General features: G+C 45.1%; 1 protein-coding gene across 6 annotated transcripts in view; it reads right to left on the reverse strand.

Moving 5' to 3' along the window:
• LOC115594478 (roundabout homolog 1-like) overlaps positions 1–26,171 on the reverse strand; it is a 99,267-nt gene that overhangs the window by 25,802 nt on the left and 47,294 nt on the right. For 4 of the 6 annotated variants that reach the window (XM_030438568.1, XM_030438569.1, XM_030438571.1 and 1 more), the window contains one exon: positions 1,682–1,839. In XM_030438568.1, coding sequence (XP_030294428.1) covers positions 1,682–1,839 — 158 coding nt within the window. Of the gene's footprint in view, positions 1–1,681; positions 1,840–1,929; positions 2,443–2,579; positions 2,794–26,171 lie in introns of those variants that run through there. The other 2 variants (XM_030438573.1, XM_030438572.1) reach the window with 2 other exon arrangements.

The raw sequence follows: 26,171 nt of genomic DNA on the forward strand, positions 1-26,171 counted from the left end.
GACTCTACTTGTCACTCCGCACTAACGCGAGCTCGAAAACCTGCTCTTGTGTGTCCCCGGGAGCACGCACGGACATTCAAATAAACAAATCAACACACACGCTCGCTCACGCGGTTCTCCTCTTGAGTCGAAGGAACGAGGAGCCTGTTTCTTGCCGGCCCGAATCATCAGATGCATCCTTGGTTTGAATCCGTTCAGTGTGTGCAAACACATGAAAAAGGTGCTCACTGCTCTGAACCGTATGCCACATGATGACTTCATATATCACACTGTGACTCATATATTGACACCTTCTGGTGAGAAAACTCACATTGAGAAAACTATCCAAGGAGAATTAGGTGTCACCTATTGTCATTATCTCAAACAAAAATGTTTGCCTGGTTCCAGCTACCTAAATGTAAAAATTTGGGTGCTGTTCTGAGCATTTTTGCTTTTCTTAAAGGGATATTCCGGTGTAAGTTTAATCCATGGTCTAAATCACAGTGAAACTGTGTTAGACTCCCTCTTGAGAGATCAAGTTAGCAGACTGCTAATTTACGGAGTTTTATCAACCTCAGAAACGACTGCAAGACAACAATACACTGCAGTAAATGGATCCAAATATAAACCGCCACCAAAAAGCCACAAATAATGCTCAGAACAGCACCAAACTTCAGCAACAGTACAAATAGGGTCTCAGCACATAGTCCGGGGCATCTAACTTCCGCTAGCTTAGCTGGATTTCTATTGGGAAGCCAAAAACAGATTTCAACTCTCCTCCATCAGCTTCCGGGTCGGAGAAGTCCCGACGTGACGATTACCGAGTGCGGTTAGAAATGCTCAATTCCGTTCTTTTCCCTGTCCGCTCTCGATAATAACTGTTATAAACTGGCAGGTAAGACACATATGTACTTTGATTGCTTTTTCATGGAGTCATAATCGAACATTTTCATCCATGAGCCGCGGAACTATACTGCACTCGGTAATCAACTCGTCGGGACTTCCCGTCAACAGGAAGCTGCTGCAGAAGAGTGGTAAATTTAGTCAGCTTTTCAGTAGAAATCCAGCTAAGCTAGCAGAGGTTAGATGCCCCGGACTATGTGCTGAGACCCTATTTGTACTGTTGCTGAAGTTTGGTGCTGTTCTGAGCATTATTTGTGGCTTTTTGGTGGCGGTATTGGGATCCATTTACTGCAGTGTATTGTTGTCGTGCAGTTGTTTCTGAGGTTGATAAAACTCCGTAAATTAGCGGTCTGCTAACTTGATCTCACGAGAGGAGTCTAACACAGTTTCATGGTGATTTAGACCATGGATTAAATTTACACCGGAATATCCCTTTAATCATTAATTATTGTAAATGAAGATTTTTTTTGGAAAGCAATGTGAAGATGTCACTTTGGCCTGGTGAGGTCAGCATTTTTTTTTTTTTTTTTTTTCTTTACATTTAACAGACAAAAGGTTCGATTGATTAATTGCGAAAATAATTATCGGACTAATTAATAATGAAAATAATTCTTAGTTGCAGCTCTAGGTCTAGTGATCCTGACTTACCAAGCTTACTTTTCCATACTTATTCAAGGGGAGAGGTAATTGGTTCTCTAAAAGCCCAAACAGACCAACTAAATACCACTAAATAGCTGTTTCGTTTAAAGACTTGTTAACTATTCCTTTAAGGTCAAGAGTACGTGTGGCCATCTCTTACTGTGATCCGTTCGTCTCTGTCGTCCAAGTTGGTACCGTCTTTCCTCCAGGAGATGGTGGGTTCAGGGTGCCCGCGAGGCGGTTGGCACTCCAGCACCGCGGGCTCGCCCACCGCCACCATCACGTCCACCGGGTTCTGTCTGAAGTCATCGCGGAGAACTGGAAAACACACAGGAAAACGAGAAGAGTCACCGGAGTGGAATTTAATGACATTTGGCCACGATCTGACAACACATTCAGAACATTTGCCTTCAAGTGGGGTTTTTTGTCGAGAAGAAGCCTCAATTTCGGTGACCGACTGTGGTACTAACAGCTTTCACAGGTGGGAATGTGATGTGACAAACTGTACGCTGATTTTCTTTTGAAATGTGAGACACCGGGCAGCTTTTGATATTTTTCTGTTGTCCGCCTCTTTTTCTTGTTCCTGGAATGGCAATCAAATGCACAAAAAAAACACAAACTGATCTCCACTTCTGTAAACAACACCACTTTTAGGTTTTCTTGTCAGTCACCTAGCAACACTATACTCAAGATCTAAAACCGACTGAACAGCAGGACGTTTTTGTTTTTTTTTTTGCTTTTTTTTACTTGACTTCTCATGTTGATATCACAACCTCACAAGTCGCGTTTGAAGGCAGCACGATGAAGGGTCGCTTGCTAACTCTGTACACCACGTATTTTTTAGCGCAGCACATCGTCTCCTGCCCAAAAACGCCTTCATGCTGGCGACGTAACATGTCGCCATAAGAGGAACTGCCCCGCCAAATTAAAATGAGAGCAAAAAATGAAATAAAAACCAATCCAAAACTATTAAAGATGCTGATTGAGATGAGCTGTAAAGATACCCATTACATCATGCATATATAATTCATGTTAGTCAGCACGGCAATGTAACTGACACAATCTGCCAGGATCCCCCCTCTTGTGGTTGCTTCCTGACTCCAGCACGGGGACGAGGTCTTACTGAGAAAAAAGAAATCTGCTGAGAGAGCGGCTCGTCTGAACGGCTGACAGCGAGACCAGAAGATACGCTGCTAACGGAGCAATGCGGAAAGGTGAGATCCAGACGGCTCCACTAGCAGACAGCAGAAAGCCACCACAGCAATTTATCATCTTTCCACAACCAGTGGCCTGTGTACAGAGAGCGAGCGAGGGAGGGAGAGAGAGAGAGAGAGCCCGCCAACCAGATGCTTAACTGGAGACAAAGCAAACTCGCATCCACTCCAACAAGCCCAGCAGAAGAGTGTGATTTCTGGTGGCCACAGGCAGCTCCTTCCTGTCTCCACCGTAGACCGTATGTATGAAGGTCTCCACCGTGCAGCCTCGAGCTCCAAAATTGCGGATTTCTGACAGGCTGCGATTCTAAAGCACTTGTGTGTAAAACAAACAAACAAAAAAAATCAACTGGAATAATGTCAGAGAGCTCGGGATTACACTAAGACAGAGAGCGGAATCCGGATGCGTGACAGAAAACCGAGGACATCGCGGCTGAAAAAAACGACCTTTTGTTTCGTGCAACCGTGTGAATTTCTGCCCCTGACGAGGTGAAAAACATGTGCTAATGTAGATGCCTGTGCATGAGTGACTGCTGTTAAGCATTCCCAGTCTTAAATTACACGGGGGGGCTTAGAACCTGAACAAGCCAGAGGGAGCCGAGCCAACGCAGAGAGAGGGAGCAGAGCGGCAGAGCTCGGCGGAGCCGGGTTGGGGTGAAAAGACAGGAAACAATGAGGAAAAAGGCGTAATCACTCCCAGATGGCGGCAACCCGTTCACCTCTGGCTGCGGATTTGTACATAACGCCGGACAATTCGGCCCCGAGATGCCTGATGAGCCCCGTGGATACGGGAGAACAAATTGGGATGACCTTCTAATTGGGAGGCATTTTTGGCCCCCGCACTTCTTTGAGCTCCACTCCGCTGCTCTCGCCCCTGCGATCCTCCGAGCAGGGGTGGCTTTTTTTTTTGGTTTCTTTTTTTTGCGACTGGCTGACTGCAGTTGAGTGAGCGCTGATGGGAAACAGCTGTCAGACGACCTAACCCCACCCCACCACCCGCCACCACCCCCCCCACACACCAACACCACCATGTCACATGATAAAAGGCATTCCTCGTGGGACCCAAAAAAAAAAAGAAAAGGTTGAGGTTACCTCAGACAGGAAGAAATTTAGACCATCACAACTGCACGTACAGTGTGTGTATGTGTGTGTGTGTGTGTGTGTGTGCGCTGATTGATTGACTGATACTATCTCATAAGTCCAAAAGCAATCAGGTTACACATCTGTTTTTTACTATCGTGTGCGGTCCAAATGTCTCCATAGGATCTGAAAGGCCCTGCGCCGCTTCCTCGAACCCCTTCCTCAAAAAGATTCATTTCGCGTGATAGCGTCGGAGGAGGTTTAAGAAAACAGGTCAAAGAGAGATAAGGGTTAAAAGCAAAAGGAAGCTTTGCGAAGGTTAATGAAGAATGTTCCTGTAAGTGCGCATGTGAACGAGGAACAGTTGGCGCCTTTTTTTTTTTCTTCTTTTTTTTTTTTGCATGTGCTGATCTGATCTGAAACATGTGTTTGTAAAAGTGTTTATACTCACGGATGGGGGGGGGGGGGGGGGGGGAATGCATCTGCTTATTAAGTCATAATAAGAAATTATGCATGCCCAAGTAAAAACCATGCAAGCATACACAAATGTAAGCACCCTGATTCTGAAAATCCAAACTACGCTAAGTCAGCTCTCGACAGCCTCCAATGCCTTTTCTTGCTTCGCGCAACTCGTGTAATTTCTGCTTATCTGTAAGCTCAGCCTGACAGTTCAGTTCAGTTCAGTTCAGTCGTTTTATTATCCCAGATGGGAAACTTGATTTGCAGTCAGGGGCACGAGATAAAAAAACACACAAATACAAAAAAAAAACAAAAGTACAAGTAACAAGCTGTACTCTCTGTCTGACCCTAAATCGCTCAAGTCATTGGCGTTTTTTTAGAACCAGGCTCCAGTTGATGGATGCATACATTCTTCGAATGCTGAAAGTTGATTAACAAAATAAGAATAAGCCCTGATTTCAGGGATATTTCAAGAATTATGCAGAGGTCAATCATCGCAAATTAGACCCTCTTTCTTCCCTCCGCAATAAAAACAGAGACATCAATTTTCTCAGCGAGTCTTTGATTGCAGAATCATTAATATTTCTGCTGTATCTCCCCCTCAACTTCAACGACCGAAGCTTTTACTTTACTTTCATCTTGTTTTCTTCTTCTTCTCTCAGACTCCCGCGTCTGTATTTCAAGGCATCGCATGCTACCGCGTCCAGCTTTTTGCTCTCAATCGCACTCATTTCACGAGCTACAAATGTTTCGCAGGTCGCCGCGGTCGCTCGTAGTATGTGGGCTGTGAAACCCACTTCCACAGCTTCTGAAGCCAGCCCGGCTCGCCTGTTTAGCTGGAGCTTTGCACCTCTCGCTGTCTTTTCTTTTTCTCCCTCCATCTGATCCCTCCAGATGAGAATCTCACAGCCCACTTCAAAGGATCAGCCCCTGGCCTCACTACCCTGGATCTGACAGTGTCTGACTTGTTGTTAGTCCTCTGGAGCCTGAGCCAGAGCTTGAAAGGCCCCCGCTGCAGCCGAGCTCCAATAATCCTCTCTGCAGAGTCCAACTGGACCAAAAAGGAACACAAGACAGGGGATGGGATGGGGGGGGGGGGGGGGGGGGGCACGAACAGTAACCTTATCACGCTACATCGCTGCCTGTGGCGGCCGGAGGCAACCTTTGGTCACCGTAGTCCAAACTCACCCTTCCCCTCGTAGCTCCGTTTTGTACTCAAAATGCTTTAACACACTGCAGGTCCAGCTGTGCGACTATTATTACACATCTGCATGTCCCAAAGTCACCATCAATACTACTGCAGAGCAATGAATGGTTTAAAAATGAGTTTTGAGATTCGCCGAACAGCAGAACAACAGCTGTGCACGCGTCTGCTCCCGACTCACATTATCGCGGAGGAACACAATTAGCAATCAGCTCGTCCGAATGCCCGTTTAAGAGACTTCTGACAGACTGGAGGAAGAAGAGAGCAGAACACGTCGGCATTTCCACATCATCGGTTTTGATATGTTTCTTATATATTTCACAGCTTTGTGATTTATCAGAACATTTAGATAGAACGCAGTCGAAACACGCCGTAGCGCGCAAGTCACTGCTGGCTCGGGGAATCACACGTGGCGAACTTTAACAATCAGCGGCGTCTGAGTGCGATGGGCATAACTGGCTGCCAACTGTGAAATAAATACAGTGTTTTGTCTGAGAATAATGGATGGAGGGACACGTCACCCCGACTTTTCAAGAGTAGATTGAGAAGAAATGCTTTCTCTTTTGTCAGCAAGGGTTTCAGATGTGTTTGGTTTTGCTGACACTGAGCGTTGAGCAGGCTCATTCGGCTACTTTTTAGAAACAGGTTGTCAGATTTTCGTAGATTCCCTCTGCTTTAATAGCCTGGGCTGAAACATTTTAAAGGGGCAACTATGTGACTGTTCTCTAGCTATATCCTTGAGCTGTAGGACCTCCAGACGGGCAGTGGGCTCTATTTGATATCACCCCACAAAAATTTTAAAACTCATATTCGGGAGGTTTAAGTCTTGATCTGTAAGCCCTTTCCTTCCTCTGTTCACAGGCCCTGTAAAAAGTTGCGTAGTACACCTTTAATGAATTATGGCAAAAGAAGTATTTTTGCGCTACACAACAGAGGTAACTGATGAATGAACTAATTAGCCTACTAACCAAATGAATAAAGGCCCGAAATGAGGTTAGGTTAAACAAATAGTCTGGGAAATATGATTTTTCTTAATACGAAGCCGCACCCAGCTGCCACTTATGATATTTACAGTGGTAAAAGGGAGTAAAGAGCTAAGAGAAACTAAAATCCACAGACCAGCACCTCTAAAGCTCAATAATTAACGCATTAGATCGTGTGTGTGTTTAATATGTATAAATAACATTTCAAAGTGGTTTTAAGGGGGATTTTGTGCTCGGCTGTTGCTTGGCCCGGAGCGGTGACTTTCCCTGAGTCTGCGCTGGTTGCCTGGCAACCGCACTGCAATGACAAGACTCTAGGGGTTTCCCGAAATGTTGAACTATTCCTTTAACCAAAATAGAATCCCGCTAAGATGGAAAAATATGCTAGAAATACAGTAAATCCTGCCTATCACAGGCTACCAAAAGCTCAAAGTGATGTTGGCTGATGGCCAAACAAGCCCGGCACGGGATTCGACGTTCGGTCCGATGAAACACAAAACACACTTGATGTTTAATTGGATGAATACGTCTTAAACAGTTACAAGATAATGCCACTGACTGGCTGGCATTTAATGGACAGTGTTTGAGCAGCATTCACAAGTATTCACTGAACACCGTAATACTCTTGATCCACTGGAAACCCATCCATTATTAATGAATACATGCATGATTTAATCACTTACTTATTCAAGTATCTCATACACTCTGGCTCCCTTGAAAAGGTTCAATAGAGAGCAGAGAAAAAAATGAAACTTTCATTGAAACGTTGCCTCGAAAACTGAGCTTAAAAAATAAAACAGAGGCAGAGGTAAAGACCGTTTCTCTACAAATGGCTGCCTATACTCTTGTTATTCCTTACATACTGTAGGTAAAGTGTGACTCTATTTCATCAGACCGTGGCAGCGATATGTAAATACTGCAGTGGAAAAAAAGACAGAGGCGGACACTGGAATTATGGTTCCTCCTCCGTTCCACGGCACCCTGGACTGAAACCGCACTTATTCCAAGAGCAAGTAGTAATAAGTTAAAATAAGTACTGGCATCTATTACACTGTCCTGAAGTCTTAATGTTCCCTGGTGCTTCAAAACATTCATTTAAGCTCAAATACAAACCAGCCGTCTTTGACGAAAATATCCCAGAGTGCTGGCTTCAAAAAATATAATAAATACCTAAAGCTAACCTTAAAAATACAGCAATCGTCCAACCCCGGCAGATATGAAATCTTTGACTTTTTCTCACAATCCATCTCCTGACCTCTCCCTACCCCCTCTCACTCTGCTGTGACCCAGCTACCCCTTTCTCCTCCTCCTCCACCTCCTCTTCTTCTTCTTCTCCTCTCTGCTCTAAGAAAGCTGCAGTCTGGAGAGACAGAAAGCTGCAGGAGAAACAGCTGCTCCACAGGAAAAAAAAAAAAAACAATATGTGCAGCTCGTGTTATAGCTGGTCAGATAGATCGAAAAAAAAAAAAAAAAAAAAAAAAAAAGAAGAAGCCAGACAGACACACACAGGAGGGCCCTGCACCCCTTTGCAAAAAAGCCAATAATATAATATGAGCTGCAACCAAGCAAATCCAATAAAAAAAATGAAGGTCCCGCACATACAAATTAGGATACATGCATTAGCTCAGTCTCATAACTACGCGACGTGAGAATTGTGGAAGAACACACAAGCATCCAGAAGACACCGCGCGCTGCTTATAAAGGAAACAAAAATTCCTCGCCTGTCCTCCCCGAGCTCATCCCTATTTGAATTTCATCTTCTGCAAAGAAATCATTACTCACAAAAAGTCCCAGGGCAACCAGATTTTTTTTTTTTTTTTTTTTTGCATGCAGAGCCATAAATCTATCTTAGGTTTGGCGTGCCAATTAACTCGACATAGAAGCTCACTTACTGGGATGAAAGCTCTCGGTTGTATTTTTTGGGGGCCAAATTTTTGCACTTTCACGCAACTTTTTGTTTCGTCTAACTCTGGTTCTCTCTAAGGCTAAAAAAAAAAAATTATAATTCTTCCCACATGTATAGCTCTGTCACAACATGGTGTTAGCTACATCTCAAATTGCTTTCTTTTTTTTTTTTGCTTCAGAGTGATGACAGGAAAAGGGGGGGTGACACGCAGCAGAGGGCCCAGGCCGGACTCGAACCCGGGGCCACTGCATCGAGGACAGAGCCTCTGCACATGGGATGCCCGCTTTACCGGCTGAGCAAATGGGCGCCCCAGCTACATCTTCACGTGAGCTGCATTCGGTTTGTTAAGTCATCGCGAACGTGTGCTATCTGGTTGCGTTATCGGACACTTATTTTGAAAATATCATATTTTCTACCTCACTCTATCTCACCCTTTCTCTTCTTCAATCCGTACACAAACACTAGAAAACACCCCCGCCAAACAGAACAGAACATGCACATTTCCCCCAGCCGCTCTTTCGAATACCCTCACATTTAAAGGGTGAGTCCACCAATTTTACATATTTTACACAAGCCTTGGGGAGTACAATTGCACATGTGAACAACTGTATTCAGCCTGGTGGGACTCCTGAGGAAGCTGCACGTAATCAGATAAATTGCCCACACTGATGTCGCTGAGTGGCTGAGTTGCATTGTTGATAATGTAGGCGCCAAGTACACGTGTGTGCCTACATTACCCACAATGCAATTTAGCACCCGAGTGACACCACTGGAGGCAATTCATCAGATCACATCCAGTTTCCTCTAGAGCACCAGAAGCTTTCTACAACCGATTTCACAACTGCAATCGTACTCAACAAAAACTGTACTGAATGTAAAACTGAGAGTCACAGTAAACTTTTGCTTTTTAATGTTTATTTTTGTGTCTCAAATCCAACCTACACTCAGATTCAGATCGCCCAATTTTGGCCCATGAACGAAATCTGTTAAATCACGCCGTTTTCCACTATTTTAAAACGACACGACGACAGATTGCGAAGTCGGAAGAAAGCCTGACAGAAATGACGTTACCTGTGCAACGGACGCACACAACCTATTAAGAGGCGCCGCTTTTCTGACAGGGTTTTTTGCGTGCGCAACGATGCTGCCTGAGCGTGCGTGTAAGGATGGATGCACCGGTTCATCAGTTCTCGGATGTTCTGACACTCTAATCCCGTTGATGTACGTGCAGAACATATCACTCGTGAGGAGGGCAGACATTAAAACCGGCTAAAAGGATTGTGTAACCTCCATTTTAATCTCCTCCACTCATCCAGTCCCCGCGTAAGAAAGAAAGAAAAAAAAAAAAAGATGGGGAGGAAGAGAAAGAGGTAAAAGCATGGCTGAGAATAAGGAGAGGGCCGATACAGAGAGACGGACGGACATGAAGCAGATTAGGAGAATTAGTGACGTGGCAGGAGAGCTGGGTGAAACAGCTCTGCTAAGGTTAGGAAAATTGTCAATCACAAAAAAAAAAGTGCAAAAGGGTTGACTGAGTTTCCTGTCCTGAAAAGTCTTGGTTTCTCCCGTTTGCCTGACGACAAACAAAGCAAAACACGAACGTCTGTTCTGTGTTCCCTATTCAGAGAGCGCGCGGGGAGGACACTTTTGCAAAATGACACAACCACCTCGCCTGTAATGCTTTGCTTCCCTGCGCAGAGTCACTGGAGCTCATTGCTAGAACGGTGTGAAACAAACCCGACGTCAAATATTGAATCCTTTTGAGAATCAAACAGAAAAAAAAAAGGTGTGAGCACAGTCGTACAGACATTACATCGTGTTTGCTTTTAAGATTTAAGAAACCGGCGCTGTGGACGTCTTTATGAGCTGCAGAGAGCTGTATCAACTTCAGGCTTTGTGAGAGCTTGAGAGGAAAAACAGGCCGACAAGTTGTTACACATGTAACACACACACACACATACACAAACACACACTTGTTCTTTTGTTTATGGGATACATAGTGTTTTTATAGAAAACATTCCCACACATAACTTAGGCTCATTTACTCTGGAGCAGACAGCACAGAGCTGGAGCGCTCTACCTTTTGGAGATCTGCCATATGGACCAAACAGTCCACAAGACCGGCCACACCTGCTGCACATCACAGCTTTAAAGAAAGTAAATCGAAGCCGTGTTGGCAAGAGTGGCGGAAGATGTTTTTCGCGACCTTGGTTCCACATTGTCGCGCAGAATCCCAAGTGCCACGGACAATGTTTAGACCGTCTACAGTGAAAAGCACATGGATCAGATCAGATTACGCTCGGATTTTGAGAAATCTTTGCCATAGATCAACGTCAACCACCTGATCAAACTTCACAAATCCATCCCAAATCTCTTTTTTTTCCCCCCATTGTTTCATAATAAATAACAATTAATCAATCGACATTGCATTCAACCAATCTGCTCTATGTATAAACTATAATCTTACCATAACATTTCCCCTCTATACATGTGTGTCCATAAGTATACTGCTGTGTGTGTGTCACCTATTTGTTGCCGCAATTATTTGAATATTAAGTAATACATTGTGTTACAGAGTCTCAACACAGCTGCGTCGGGATCCACGGATTAAGATCCTTCATTGCCGGATTTAAACCGAGCTAAATCCCCCCCCCCCCCACAATCCTCCAGGTCTTCACACTTAGGTGCAAAGACCGCCAAGGCGACCCAGCTGTTTCGCGGGATGCCTGACGATGAGGTGATGCGTCTATTTGTAGGTATGTGGGATCGACGGCTAATTTGACAACGGTGAAACAAAGTCGACCGTGGATAGAGAGGCTGGTTATTAGCGGCAACGCTTTGAGGTAATCGCGTGATTGAAGAGGAGGTAACTTTATGAGTTATCAGACATGGATGAGTCAGAATCCAACCCAACGATGGCCGTTAAAAATAACTATATTAACTCTACAGAAATAGACATCCTCTGCTGATGGTCGGTCCGAATAGAGGAATCAGAAGTAAATCGAGGCTGTTTTATAACCAGACAGAAGTTCATTGCTGCGTGTTTAAATTGAGTTTTTTTTTAATTTAATTATTTCCCTCCAGCATCAACTGAGTAAACTCAATCACCCAAACCCGACGACATGGTAACCACTTTTGAATGTTTTCTAATTAATTTTTTGCAACGGCTCCGCTGTTTCATTAAATCAAGCTTCTGTTTAACAAAATAAATGAGAAGGGAAAGCAAATCAGACCCAACACGGCAGCGTGGTCCATTCAATCAGCGCAATCGCTTTCAGGCAAGTGTCTCATTCCTCGGGGGGGGAACACAATGCGCGGACACGGTTCTCCGATACGTTCGTGCGTCCGTTTATCAAGAAATTAAGTTTAGTTGACACATAAAGTTGCTGTGTTTTCTATTCTCAATGCGATTGGTATATTTGCAAGGGACTCGCCGCCCTCTCGCTGCAAGCAGCGTATGATTGAGTCCAGATTAAATGTTTAGAAGAGGGGGCGGCGTCTGCTCTTAACCACCTGTTATTTTGTAAGTAGCCTCCACTTTAGCCCACGGCCACGAAATTCATAAAAACCACCTCAGGTAAACATTACCGACTGTATGCTGTGAATCAAACTCGTTAAGAATGTCCTTTACTTTAATCACCCTCCCCTAAACTCAAAAAAAAAAAAAAAAGTAGGATTGTGAAATGACCATAATCTCCAGCCACACAGGAAACTAGCCTTTAATTATCCCACACAAAACTGGAATTCCTTCTGGTGTGAGCGATAATAAGAGGTGAGGGAGCAAACAACTGAGAATGCTGGGTGGATGACACTAATGAGCGGCAGACACTCGGACACAGGGAGGCGGATGACAGGGCGTTGACAGTAGCGGGTTGAAATGGCAAGGGAGCAGAGGCAATACCTGGGGATTGTTGAACTCCGAGCACAATGACCTACATACTGAGATCCGTCCTAACAATACCTTCCCCAGAGGGACCTGACCTCGTGCACGGGGGGACGGCTCGCAATCCGGCCCCCCTGGCACGCAAGCATATTACGTTAAAGGTCCGTTCCAGGTGTGAAGCGATCCGGACCCAGTGGAGACAATCAGGACGGTTTGTGAATCAAATCGGACGGAATCTCGGGGAGAAAAAAAAAAACCAGGTCGTTTCGGCTGTAAATCCTGACAACGACGGCAGACACCTGAACCTTTTCAATAGCAGGAAGTGCACACCGATGAGCACGTGAACGCTACAAAACCAAATCAAGTCCTCTTCTTGTGAATAATGGAGAGAGCTGGAGGCAGTCGAAACGTGGCCTCTTTTCTCTCCGGGGCAAGAGTCCCCCTCGCATGAAAGCAGAGAAAAGCCACACACACGCACACACACACACACACCCACCGCCCTTTAACCCTCTCATTAGTGTAATCCTGCATGAGGAGAGTAAATTGTCATGAATAAATCCACTTAGAAGCCAGTGAATGAAAGACTTTCACTTTGAGACGGTTGCATTACCATTTCAATAAGCGTGCCATGCTGCAAAACGTTGGCAGTGTTTGACGGAGTAATTGGGAACATTAACGAGTAGATAAAATATGGTTAGCCGAGGGAAGCGTGGACGTAAGTGAGTGTGTGTGCGAGTGTGTCAATTAATTTTTCTTATCTTTTTTTTTTCTTTTTTCCATTGACGAAAAAAAAAACAAAAAAAAAACAGATTTTGAGATTTTTTTTTTCCCCTAATAAGGCCAACGAATCCCCCCCCTGAAGGAGCGAGGTTGGTGAGAAAGACTTTTGCGGGGCTTTGTTTGACAAAACAAAAGAAGCAGACAGCAGACAGACCTTGAGACAAATGTATTCTAGTATATCGCCCATGGAAACCTTTTGTTTGAGCAGCGTGACCTTACCGGTGGTGTTTGGAAATATCTCCCAGGGCTCGGCTGAGTTCTAAATAAGCACCTTCTATGAACTGTACAAAAAAAAAAAAAGGCAAAGAGGGGGCAAACTTCAGGCTGTGTGCAATTACACACTGCAGACGGAGCATAAATCTGAAGCTTAGTGGGCTGCTCTTTGTTTAAACGAGTATCTACCTTAATTCCTACCTGGCCTTTTGGTTTTTTTTTTTGGTTTTTTTCGAGAAGAAGACAGAGTGGGCAGGATAGAAATAATAAAGAGCGAAAAAACCCAAGAGAGAGGCTCCGAGGGAAGAGTGCACCCGGGTCACGAAACAGAAAGCGGTGTAGAGGAGGACGACGAGGAAGAGCTGCTTGTGGGGAGGAGGGCAACGCAATCGCAACAAAGAGAAAAAAGTGAGCGAGACAAAGACGTACAAGCCGGGGTAGGAGTAGAGACGCAGACACAAAGAAACAAAGAGATACGGCGAACGCGAGACTGGAAGAGGAGACTCCACAGCGGCGCGGCTCTTTTTTTGCTTTATTGGCGAGGCGGTTGCCAGAAACCGGGCGAAGTTGGGTTCCTAACAAACACACACACCCACACACTCACAGTTAGCTATACTCCGCATCTTAATGTACCCCGAGGTGCCCTAGTCCTTCCCCTGTCATCAATCTGAGAGACAGTTCAGGGCCCAGGAGAGAGAGAGAGGCTCAGCGCAGGTATGCTACGCTCTCCGTGTGTGACGGGGAAGGAAAAAAAAAAAAAGAAAAAAAAAAGGACGATATAAATCAGACCCAGACAGCAGACAGAATCATGGGCTGCTTTCACACAAACATATGAGACTGTGTGGCATTATATTCCGAGCTATATCATGCTGATTGACAGGCGTATATTGTGCACAACATAACACAACAATGCTTTTTATTCAAGCAGGGAAGAAATTGCATTCGCGTGACGGGGGGAAAAGACGCTGACGGCGCAGGTCCAGATAGCAGAATCACCTGCTCCTCAAGGCTTGCGTCGGACTCCACACTATACACGTTATTTTCCTCGCAGCCGATGGATACGTGTGAATAGACGCAGCATAGACATGTAAAAAAAAAAAAAAAAAAAAAGGGGAAAAATGATGAATGATGGGCCGATTTCGAGCCATTTAGCTCGTCGTGTCGGGTGTTTGATACTGATAACGATGCGTGCAGGCGGGGTTGAAGTGGATGTGGTGAGCGGAGCACCACATTTACCACCGCTAGCTCCAGAGCAGACGGGGGTGTGAAACAACTGTGGTTTGTCAAGTATTCTGTTGCAATCTCAATTCTCAGTCATGTATCAGCACCCCACTCCCACAAAAGAAGGGATTCTGGAGAAAGAGTCTGGGCTCGGTGCAAACGTGGACACACACCGAAATGCCATCAAAGACCATGAAATCCTAAGTGGTAAGTCACTGTAGTAGACACACTGAATTACCCTTAATCAAGAAGCAGTACCCGACATTCTATTTTACTGCCGTCATATGTCGAAAACGTTTCGGGTCTGGCATTTTCACAAGCACTTAATATATATCAAACATTTCATCACTTCTGTAGAAAAAAGACATTCAAAACATGGCATATGTTGGTTAAAAAAACAGATTTCTAGGTAATACATATATGTTTTAACATAATTTACTCCCATTTTATGTAATGGCCTTGTAGATATGGATCTAATCTGACTATTAATGTGCTGTATGCAATGGAAAACTGGATTTCTAATGAAGAAAAGCGTGACTTTCCTTTTAACATTGTCGTAACGACACATTTTATGGTTGTAGTTGCTTCCCAGTGGACTTTTTTATCATTTATCATCAGCTTTTCCAACATTTTCTACCAAGATTTTGGAATCAAACAATGATCTAACATGATTTTATGCTGCCAAGTCTTCCATACACGCAGCGTTCATCCACAAAGTCGACGCACGCGCTGTTTTTACAGCACAAAATAGTCCTCAAACGGTAGTCTTTGGCACCTATCCGCCCTCAAGTCACGGAGACGCTAAAGACTGGTGATTTAAAGTAGGAATGGGAAGAGAAATCGAGTATAACGACAGGCTTGTTTGGTTTGGAGCGAGCTGCGCCGGGAAGGAATGACCGAAGAGAGAAATGAGTGAGAGGTGAAAGATGAAACTTTAATGATCCCTCCGGGGAAAACGGGTCATTGCAGCAGTGCGGAGGAGGGTGTAGATAAGAACAGAGCAAACGCAGGCTGTTGTGGATAATACAAGTAATTAAAACAAGATAAACATATACAGGGATTACACAAACGATGCAGTGAAAGTATCTTAGACGTCAAACGTACGTGTCTGACATTGTCGGACGGGAGAATCCAGGAGGTAAAAAAACACATGGTGCACGGTGAGATATTTATATGTCAAAAATTGCAGATGGAGCAAACGTTGCAGAAGACTGGGAAGACGAGCGCAAAGACAGATTGAGCAGAGGAGGGAAGGAGGGAGGGAGGGAGGGAGGCCGGGAGGATTGTGCTGAAGCAGTCCCCCAGCCCCTTTAATTGGTAGGAAACAAGAGGACTCTGAATAAACACCCGCCACAAGAGAGAGCCGGGCTCATTTTTCCTCTCCTCGAGCTCTCCTCCTTCTCTCCTGAGTGGTTTAACTGAAGCTAACTCCGAGTCATGCTCCCCCTCAAAGCCGCTTCCTCCTCCCTCGTCCTCGGCGCTTCCCCTTCACTCGTCACCAGCGCCCGGCTGTCTTTCCTCCATCCTCTCCTGTGTATCTGTCTGTTGCTGGGACGACACGCCAAACATCCCCAGATTTCCAAATATACCAACAAATGTGCTCTCGGAGAAGCAAATGATCCCCACATCTCCGCACCTACCACTCTCCATCTCTGTCTTTTTTTTTTTCCCCCCCTCTTCGCTGCTGGGCCTGCAGCCTTTCCCTTATGTTTTTTTTTTTTTTTTTCGTTTTTGCTTTTTGGCCCTCTCCCTAATTATCTCACGGAGGACGAGGTAGCCCCGACCATCCCCCCACACCTCGAGTAGCACTGCTACTGAAAGACCCTGATGAATAATTTCACGTTTCTCTAGCCTTTCTCTTTCTCTCGTCCTCAAATTGATTATTGTACAGAAAGCACGGCTAAAAGAGCAGCCCACTGGGTAATTTGTCTTTCTGACGAGGAGAGTTTCGCGGATAGGTATGGGGGAGGGAAGAGCAGGGGGGGGGCTCAAATGATATGCAAAGGAAGAGAGAAAAATGTGATTATACACACATATAAAAAAAAAAACCCATATTGGATGCTTTGCCTGGTCTTATCTGTGATAGCTCATTCTGTTTGATGCTGTGGTCAGAGGTACAATCAGGGAGAGTGGACATTTGCATGTGAGAATCTCCCTCGATAAAAAAGCGAAAGTCCCCGAGAAGCATCCTTAACAACATCGGGGCCCACTGGAACATAATGTCGTCCTGTATCTCCATTCCCCTCCGTGTGTTGCTCCCGCGAATCCCCGTGACAAACACCGCCGCAGCCCCCGCGGCTACAAACATTCATCCGTCAATGTTCGATTCCGCGTAAATAAGAGTGACTGACGCGCCGTCGGGACGATGCCAGCCTCCAGGTGTTTCCAATCTCCTTGACAGCGGCACTCCCGCCGGTTGGCGTGCGAGGCTCTCGGTGATGACAGGGATGGAAAGGGGTATCATTTGGGCACCGCAGGAAAGATCACTGAGCGTGTGCACAGACACCCTGCCTTGTCATTAGCGGGAGACATTCCGCGAATGAGCCCCGTTGAAATGCGCGCGGCCTATCCTGACTCAGTCGGCAACATTAGGTGACTCATCTAAGTGGATGGAAGGGGGTATTAGAAGACCGAGATGAGGTCAACAGTGCGCATCATAGGTGAATTTTGGGTTGAGGCAAGTGCACACCTGAATGTTTGTTCAGTGACACTCAACACACACTTCTGCAGTTTTTTTTTTTTTGTTTTTAATAGGTTCCTCCACGCGGGCTTTGATTCTCCGCCACTGCAAAGTAAGGTGAATCAGCCCCCCACCGAGCCTCCCCTCATCTCTCCGTCTTTCCCTGCATGTACGCGCCGCTGTACAGCCCTCATCGCTCTTCATTCTCCCTCGTGCCTTCCTGTCTTCCAGCTTCAATCTTTGCTTACTCTCATCTCCTTTGTTTCCTCGAAGCTATCTCAGCCATCTCTCAAGGCTTTGCTCCTCCCAGTCGTCTTCTTTCTTCTCCTCGGCTTCAAAACCCTCTCGAAAAAAGTCTTTCAACTACGCTAGATTTGCCTCGCTGATTTTTTGTAGGGCCCGTGCACGCTTCCCTTTTTCTTTTTTCTCTCGCTCTCTCTCTCCCTTTCTCCCTGTCTCTCCCCCAGTCCTGTTGTGCATTCTCCACCCCCACTAACTCCCCCTACCACCACCACCACCACCATCAAACCCTCCTAATGGATCCCATGTCAGCAGAATACCAGAGTAAACCACACAACTGCACTGTGGCTTCATGTCTGTCTCTGCCTCAATGTCTCTCTCTCTCTCTCTCTCTCTCTCTCTCTCTCTCTCCTACGTATGAAAAAACACGAGAGAGAGAGAGAGAGAGAGAGAGAGAGAGAGAGAGAGAAATGAATAGAAAAACTGCTGGCTGAAAAAAAAGCGATTCCAACGAGATCCTACTGACTTTATGAAGCTCCGTCTCATATTTCAAGTTTACAGCCCGACAGGAGCACAGTACTCTGTTGCACGCCGGCCAACGCACATTCGTCACGTGCGAGATTCTGCCTCGGTCTACCCGCGTGTTTGACGACAGAGAGTCGTCGAGGTGGTGTGCATATATTTCATTGGGGTATTTTTTTTTTCTGCTGAAGCTCGTGTTTTCCTTTGTCCGTGTAGCCATGGAAGCTATCGCTAAACACGATAATTGCGCACTTATTCTATGTTCCAAAGCAACTGCTGTTGCTTTTTTCGGTAAACTCAGCATTTACTGTGCATGAGAGGACTCCCCCCACCCCCCCCCATTTTGTGCCACAGCGTGCATCCCTGAGGAAATTACTGGGAATGTGTTTAATAAATGATCCTGTCTCCTAAAAACGACATTTAGACACAACTAATTTGCAACACTAAATAAGTTTTGTTGGAAACATAATGCCGCCTGATTATATCCTTTATTTACATTCTGAGGGAAATGTTAATTACTGAAATATCCGTGATGGAGAGCAAACTAGCATATGTATGTATATGCTACTTTCTTCCTATATTCCACTTTACCCCAGAGGCAAAAATGATACCTTCTACTGCATTACATTTACTGGACAGTTTTAGTTCAGACTTACTTTGAAAATGAGGATTTATCCCGATAGAGTTCTGCAGAGAGGACTTATTTGGCGGGCTGACCCGGAGGTTAGCGACACTCTGGTTCCCTTGACAAAAAGCCAGTTGGATTTTGGATGACTGCCAAAAATAAGCTCTTTATCAAACACACACATTTTGTTCAGCAGAACAATCTTCACAACTGAACACCACTTTCACGACATGTGAAGCTGAAATGAAATTGGCAGAAGTTAAAAGCTGAGGTTCAGGCTATAAATATTCCACGTTACGGTCGCATGACTTCAACGTCTCCAAGCCTCAGCGTCTTACTATTCTGTACTATACGCTTTACTATAAACTGATCAATCTACAAGTTGTGAGGCAAGAGTTACAACAGCTTGCAACTAAAGTCCGCTGTAAAGACGGACTATTGAATAGATCAGCGTCCGTGTTCGGCATGATGGCGTTTAATGTCCCCACCAACTTCTGCCATCTACGGATGATATAACAACCTTTTATAATACGCCAAGTTGTTTCAGGCTAAACCAGTGGTTTCCAAACTTTTTGACTTACGACGTTACAAAAAGCAGTATGTAATCTGGGGCACATTTTCTTGCGTCTATGGGTCGTTAGCATTTCTAACAAATGACGATTTTATTTTTCCCCCTGAAACTTTCCCACACGGTTTCATTTCCAATAAATGTTCAAGTTTACCAACATTTCCCTTTGCTGCTAAATCCTGCCATCCTTTTACTTTGTCAGGCATTTTAAATGTAGTATACTTACACTGCTGGATTGGTACTGTTACTTGAGTAAATGAGCTCAGCATGCCACTATAATCAACAACAAACTGTTGGTACTGAAATTTTTTTGCAAACAAAACTAATCAAGGAAGCACTTGACTGACGATGTTTATTCGCATTTAAATGAAGCAATCATTCCCGAACATTGACCAAAGTCTTTTTGTTGCCTGAATCTGGCCTCTGCATGCGATTACGTTAAACGAAACATTAAGTTACACAGCGAGGTCAGCGTCACTTTGCCTATGATTGCGCCTTTTAATGTGACACAATAATTCGAGTTGATCTGAGGCACAAAGGGCTCCTGTCGCCTTCTACAATAGCTGATGCACTTACATGAGTGGTTTTCTTTTGGATAATAGACTTAGTGCTTGGTTGACAATAAACTGTCGGACAAATCATATCCTATTTGACACTGACGTTCATGTTGTGAGTGATTTATTTCATCAACAATGTGTCATGAGTCTTTAACTGAACTGAGGTTAAAAAATCATTTTATTGAGTACCAGGTGCAAAATTATAATTCCCGCACCGATGCAAAAATATTGGCCTTGTTTGAAAGAGAGTGATTTCAGTGTCCTTCTCTTTCAGGGTGTAATTTCCAAGCTTCATGTGGCTTTCTAGAGCAAAAACAAACTCAAACAGCGCCTCACAAAAAAGCAGGGAATCAAGCGGCGGTGTAGCTCTTTGCCTCGTTCTGGTAATGCGCGCAGAGGGGTGTAACAAGCTCGGGAACACGTGTGACGGACGACCCGGTGGAAGCACCGGCTGGGACAAGGTGTCACATCTCTGCTGGGCTCCGCGCTCCACAGGTACGCGGCATCCCCGGCAAGCCCGGGCAGTGACAAATGGACCCAATTTCCATTTATTTATCTATCTGTTGTGTGGACCACGGAACACATGCTGCTCTGCCCCCCCCCCCATAAATCTTTATCCTGTTAACACAACGCCGTTAAACCAACACATTAGCCCTCCCAAGCAGCGCGGACAAACCAAGCACAAGCACGTTGGGGAAGATCAACAGATCAGCTGTGAAATTACTGGGAAGCACACGTCGAGAGGACGATTATAAAATTAGCGCGCAAGTGACCTCGGTCGTGCACGTGCGCGCGAGAAAAAAATACAAGTAAATAATTCTGGTGGGCAGAATGGAAGGGATGCACTCTGGGAATAAATCGGGGGCTAAAGCCACCTCACTTATAACACCGTAATACGTTTCGGCTGCTGTGGAGATGGAAGGGGCTGGTGGAGAGCCACGAGGAGTGATGGGGTCAGGGGCGAGGGGAGGAACACATTTATACTGTTTAGATTCGATAAGGCCGGGAAATTGCTGAGAGAGGCATCCACTTCTTGAGGGACGAGCAGCCCGTCGGCCGGCTCAGCGAGGAGGCCTCGCGTGACACGACGCCCACCCTCCGCTATTAACCCTGCCGACAAAATCTTGCCTCGCACGGAGACATCTACATCACCGACAGCCAGTCTGACTGCTCCATCCGCAAACACCAGAATTAATATTTCTCTCTCTGCAGGCCGGCTCACTCCCTCGCGCTCTCTGCACACACAAACAAAGTCATTTTGCAGCCTCAATCACACCCCCTTCTCTCTCCCTGACATTAACGCACACCCACGTAAACTCTACCCGCTGGTTTTGTCATATTACCTGACAGAACACCAGCAGATTTTTTGGGTTTTTTTTTTTTTCCTCGGTGCCAAGCAGCCGGTGGTGTGAATGGTTGAGCCGGCTGGATTTAATTAGCGCTGCGCCCATATGGATTTGGAAAGGAGACAGGCACACGCACAACCAGAAAGTATGTCACATTCCCACCTGATCAGCTCTTAACATTGCCCTTGGTGGCATGCATACACAGGTGCACACATGAATGCACACACCAGAGGGAAGGATGAGGAGGGAGGGGGGGGGGGTTGGGCTTTGTAATCAGGTGATTTCTTTGCCGTGAATTTAATTGGTTTTAGCAGCAGTGCAAAGAAAACGTTCGGGTTGGTTTGCCGCGCCATGTGTGCAGAGACAGCTGCTGTGATGGGCAGGAGGAAGGAGGGAGTGAAGAAGGGAACATATTGCTAAATAGATTATTTTTAAAAACCAGCGAGGGTGATGAACAACATACTGTCATTCTGGCTGCAGAGATATGCAGATGGAAGGAGGGACATGCTCTGTGAATATTCACTTATTCACCGTCTCTCATTCGCGTCCACTGAACCCCAGGACAAAAAAAATAATAAAAAACGACAAATTTCTCTTGTCTGACGATGTCAACTTCTGCCAGGGTCACTGTGAGTTTGGTAAAGCAGCTACATTGAACTTTCAGTTGGCGTTGGATGTGGTGCCCCCTGTGGACAAAAGTAACGTGAGCGCCATAACCTCATGACATAAAGCTCTTTCGATCTGGCTAGCACACGCTGGTTTGCAGGATGCGGCGTCGTACCGTACCGCTTTCGTCTGGATGTTACACTCCGCAGTTCATCCCCAGCAGCCTGCCATTAAAAGTAGGTTTCATTTTGTAACTTATCCAGCCCGCACGAAGTGGATTCTGACCCAGCGACTGGCAAAAAATATTAAACTGAGAATGTTTAATAACAGCCTTGTAGTACCCTCAAATTTGGACAAACAGCTCTCCGTGGACAGCCAATATTTTTCTGATGCCAATCCCACCATCTGTCCTCTCACCCACTTTCACTTAAAATGATATTCGACTAAAATACCGCATAGTGAAACATACCTGAGACAGGAATTCAGAAAACCTGCTGTTTACTGTTGGACCCTAGAAAGGTGGTGTTTTTTTTCTTTGTTGAGCTCTGGAATCTTTATTTTTAGTGAATATCATAGCTGCTGTTGTAAGAAAAAAAAAAAACTACCTTACCTTATCATTATAAAGAAGAACATGAAAATGTAAATTACAGTTTTTGTTTTGTGTCAGGAAAACAATGATCTGTCGCGCTCTACAAATCCAGATGCCACGGTCTAACAATGGCATTGCTGTCATGGAAGAAAACAAATGGTCTAAATAGAAAACTGAATCGACTTGCGCCTTTAAAATCTTGGTTTTGGAGGATGTGACGCCCTTACCCAACAGCGCCGACAGTATAAATGAGTAAAAAAGTTAAGAGTATCTCCTTAACCGCACAGACGCTTCTTCAAGGAACTGGTGGGTGGAGAAAAAGAGAGGACTTCTTCTTCAGATCTGGTATTCGCTCGAGCCATTTCCTCCGCTAAAGCGTCTGTTTGTCATCCTAAGCCCGGCCCGGGAGTCAAATCACGCACTCCTCCTGGAATGACTCTCAGAAATTGATCTGCTACCTGAATACCATCTCCTCATTTCTGTCCAACAATAACCTCAATGCACGAGCCTAATGGAGTCGTCGATGATGCGTTTGCAGACTGAGAGAAGAGCTGTAATTGGGTAATGGGGTTTGGTTATCCTTTACCCTTACCGAGACTACTGAAACTGAATTGTGCTCTTCAGTTTCAGCTGTATAAATAGTGACTAATACATAGCGATACACGCTACGTAATGCGATGGTGGTTAAGGCATTTTTGCGCGGCTAAGCTCTGGATGAATAATGGCGTAATCCACTGCAATTATGGATAGATATCTTATAATTAGCCGACTGTAATCCCTCCAGCTGTCTTCCTCATAGTGGACTCAGCAGTGTCTGGATCCAAATAGGAAGAAATGAGAAAAGAGGGCAGTCAGGGAGAGGGATAACCTTTTCTCGGCAGACTATTCCGGCATTGTCGACTCGAATGAGATGTTGTCCTTCACAGCCTGTGAGGAGAGAGAGTTGCTTTTGTGTCCCTAAAGCCTTCATGGAGAGAAAAAAAAAAAAACAAAAAAAAAAACACGTGTAAAGGAGGGAATCAGGGTCGAGTCGAGGTCATTGTTAATTATCATTTCCGCCGCAGTCTGTGGTGTTCGCATCTCCACCTCCCACACAACACACCGCTGAACTCCGCATTACACCCAAGGTTTTTTTTTTTTTTCTTTTTCTCTCCGTCTAGCCACGGTTGACTTCCATTCTCTTAATTTTTCGATTCAGTCTCATATGGCAGCGTGTGTCCAAATTAATTGGTTTGTTGTTGGGCGCGCGTTTTTTTTTTTCCCGCTCTGCTTGATATCGTAAATATGCAACTGCTTGGGGGGGAGGTCAACGTACATTTCCGGTAGTCTGACAGTCATTTACAAGGCGAGGAACAGCGAGATTTACTGGGACTGAAACCTGTGATTACACCCAGTAGGTAACCCGTGTTTAATAGCGTCCATTGGAGCGTACCGACTAACATGAGCGAGCTTTTAACGTCCCGGTGTTTGTGGGCTTGTCGTTCTGCTCACAAACCGAACGGGAGTGACAGCGAGGGCTATTTAACATGGCAGACTGTGTATACTGTAAACAACGTACAGCACAATTCCCCGCTGCGTGTTCGCGGGAGTGTGAAGCTTCGTGCACTTCTCCCTCCCAGAAGCAATTTGGTGCCGAAAGTCATCTAGCTGTGCTGCTGCTCCTCGCTACACACATTCGCTCGGGGAGAAAACATTAATATCTATTAAGGTTATGTGTCAATTCCCACAACATTAACGACACTCTCGCCTGGGTTTTTTTTTTTTTTTGTTTCCGCACTTTCTTGTCATTGAACGGTTAATTCACTCAGATCACACAAAAAAAAACAACCACATTTTCTTACTTAACCGTATACGCAGATGGTTTTGGTTCGATTGATTTTGAGATATACGACTCTAAGACTCGGGCTGCTTCCCCCAAATACAATGGAGATGAATGGTGAATTGTGGGGCAGAAAAAAAGCACATAAAGCTACGTGTCTTTCCAGAACAAGTGGTCCCGTCACTCTGGATAATCCAACAGCATCACCTTGAGCCACTGCTTTCTAAGGAAATAACAGTCCCTATGGGAACCATTGAGAGGACACTCACAGGTGACGCTGTAGATTTAACAGCACATTACTGAAGACACCTCCAGTACAGTCGCGTGTTTCGTTGTTGCAGCAAAACACCTCGGTTTGAATTAATCAAACCAAATCCAAATCGAGGAATATTTTACAGTATGTTCTAGATGATTGCTGTAACTTGGCTGTAATATGTCATGACAATAATACAGGGTAGCTATTGCGCATTATCCAGATTAACAGAACACTGTTTTTAGAAAGTAAATGCTGCTATTGAATCTGGATTTGGGCTGTTACCTTCTAAAACTGTGCCGTTAAAAGGGTCATGTCGCAAAGGTTAAAGAAAAAAATCAATCAACTATCTCACTCAGAATCGCTTTAAAGTGTTTGACTACAACGCGTTGCACCTAGTTGCTTACCTCGCTTTTCTGTTTCTCTCGGACGGATAACAAAAAAAATAACAGTAAAAACAAAATGCTCCAATTGGAGTTGCCAAATAGACTGGCGCGGCCTGCCCAAGTAAAGTCCGTGTGAGAAACACTGAATATTTTTAGGCCAGATTGCAATACACAATATATATCTTAATAGTTTGCAATCTCATGAACGCACTCCAAAAGGCTTGGACTGGCGACAAAATCAATTCTGATATTTTCGACCGAAGACCTCAATATCAATATTCCGTCAAAACTGTAGGGATGACTTTTGGTACTTTTACAAAAGATGATACGGTTTGGCATCTTGAAAACGATTTTATATCATGATAATGATGTATTATCGTTATATTGCCCAGCCCTAAATTAATAGTTGGAAACCCACCAGTGACCTGCTCCAGTTAGAGTACAGTACATTCAGTGTGATCTCCTGAAAAAAACATAATTCAATTAGCTCAAGGAGCGTTTGCGGCCAGTGGAGTCAAAGGGCTAATCAAAGAGATAGGATTTCATTCCTATCTAGTAAATGGTGGATACTCTCATCCTCTACCCTCTCCCCTACTTATCCCTCTCCATCCCCCAACAACTTTCCAACGCTCCCTTCCCCTCGTCCCCCATGGCAATGTGAGGCGGGCAACAGTATCCGCTCTATTACAGAACCTCCAGAGATATCTGCCTTCTCAGCATGCAGTGGAGCTGGAGACGGTGAAACAGATACGCGCACGTACAGTACGTGCACACACACACACACACAGCGGATACCTCGGGTCTGAGATAATCAATGCCAACAGAGCAGCAGCAGATAGAGAGGGCGGGGAGAGGCAGACCCAAGGCCAAGTTCGCTCAAACAAGCAAAGCCGGGAAAGAAAATACGCTAAGAGAGGGGGGAATATGAGCGCCCTGGCTCAAAATATTTACAATTCTTTTGTCTGCGTACAGTATATTTCTCATGAATCCTTCAGACTGGATAGTTTATTTATCGTACATCAGCTTATTCAAATGATAACACATGCAGGAAACGGCGCTGCGTGCGCTCGGGATAAACAAAAACACGCGATGGAAGAAATAAGAGGACAAATCCGCGAGCGAACGTAAATATGATGTGCTTCAAAAATAAATGCATGAAAAGAAAGTATGAAACCTCTAATTAAATCCGATGCGCCGCTCGTGATCAGCCCTCGTCCCTGATATGTTTTTCGCTTGTTTTTTTTTTAGAGATACAAGAAAACGCAGGGGGCTGGAAGACGCGCATGCCAGCGACAACGACACATGGCGCGTGGCTCGGGCTTTATTTATAAATGGCACTTTGTGAGTGAGCGAGAATAGGTGACAGCGAGAATACAAGACATCAATCTGACAGCGCTCCTACATCACTACTGGCTGTGCTGTCTCTGCACATGCTGTCAACAAACCTCGAGGAAGGGGGAAAAAAAAAACTGACAAGACACACAGGTGTCCGATGGCTATTAGTGTGAAAAAACTT

The sequence above is a fragment of the Sparus aurata genome, chromosome 13 (assembly GCF_900880675.1).
Source record: "Sparus aurata chromosome 13, fSpaAur1.1, whole genome shotgun sequence".
Lineage (NCBI taxonomy): Eukaryota > Metazoa > Chordata > Actinopteri > Spariformes > Sparidae > Sparus > Sparus aurata.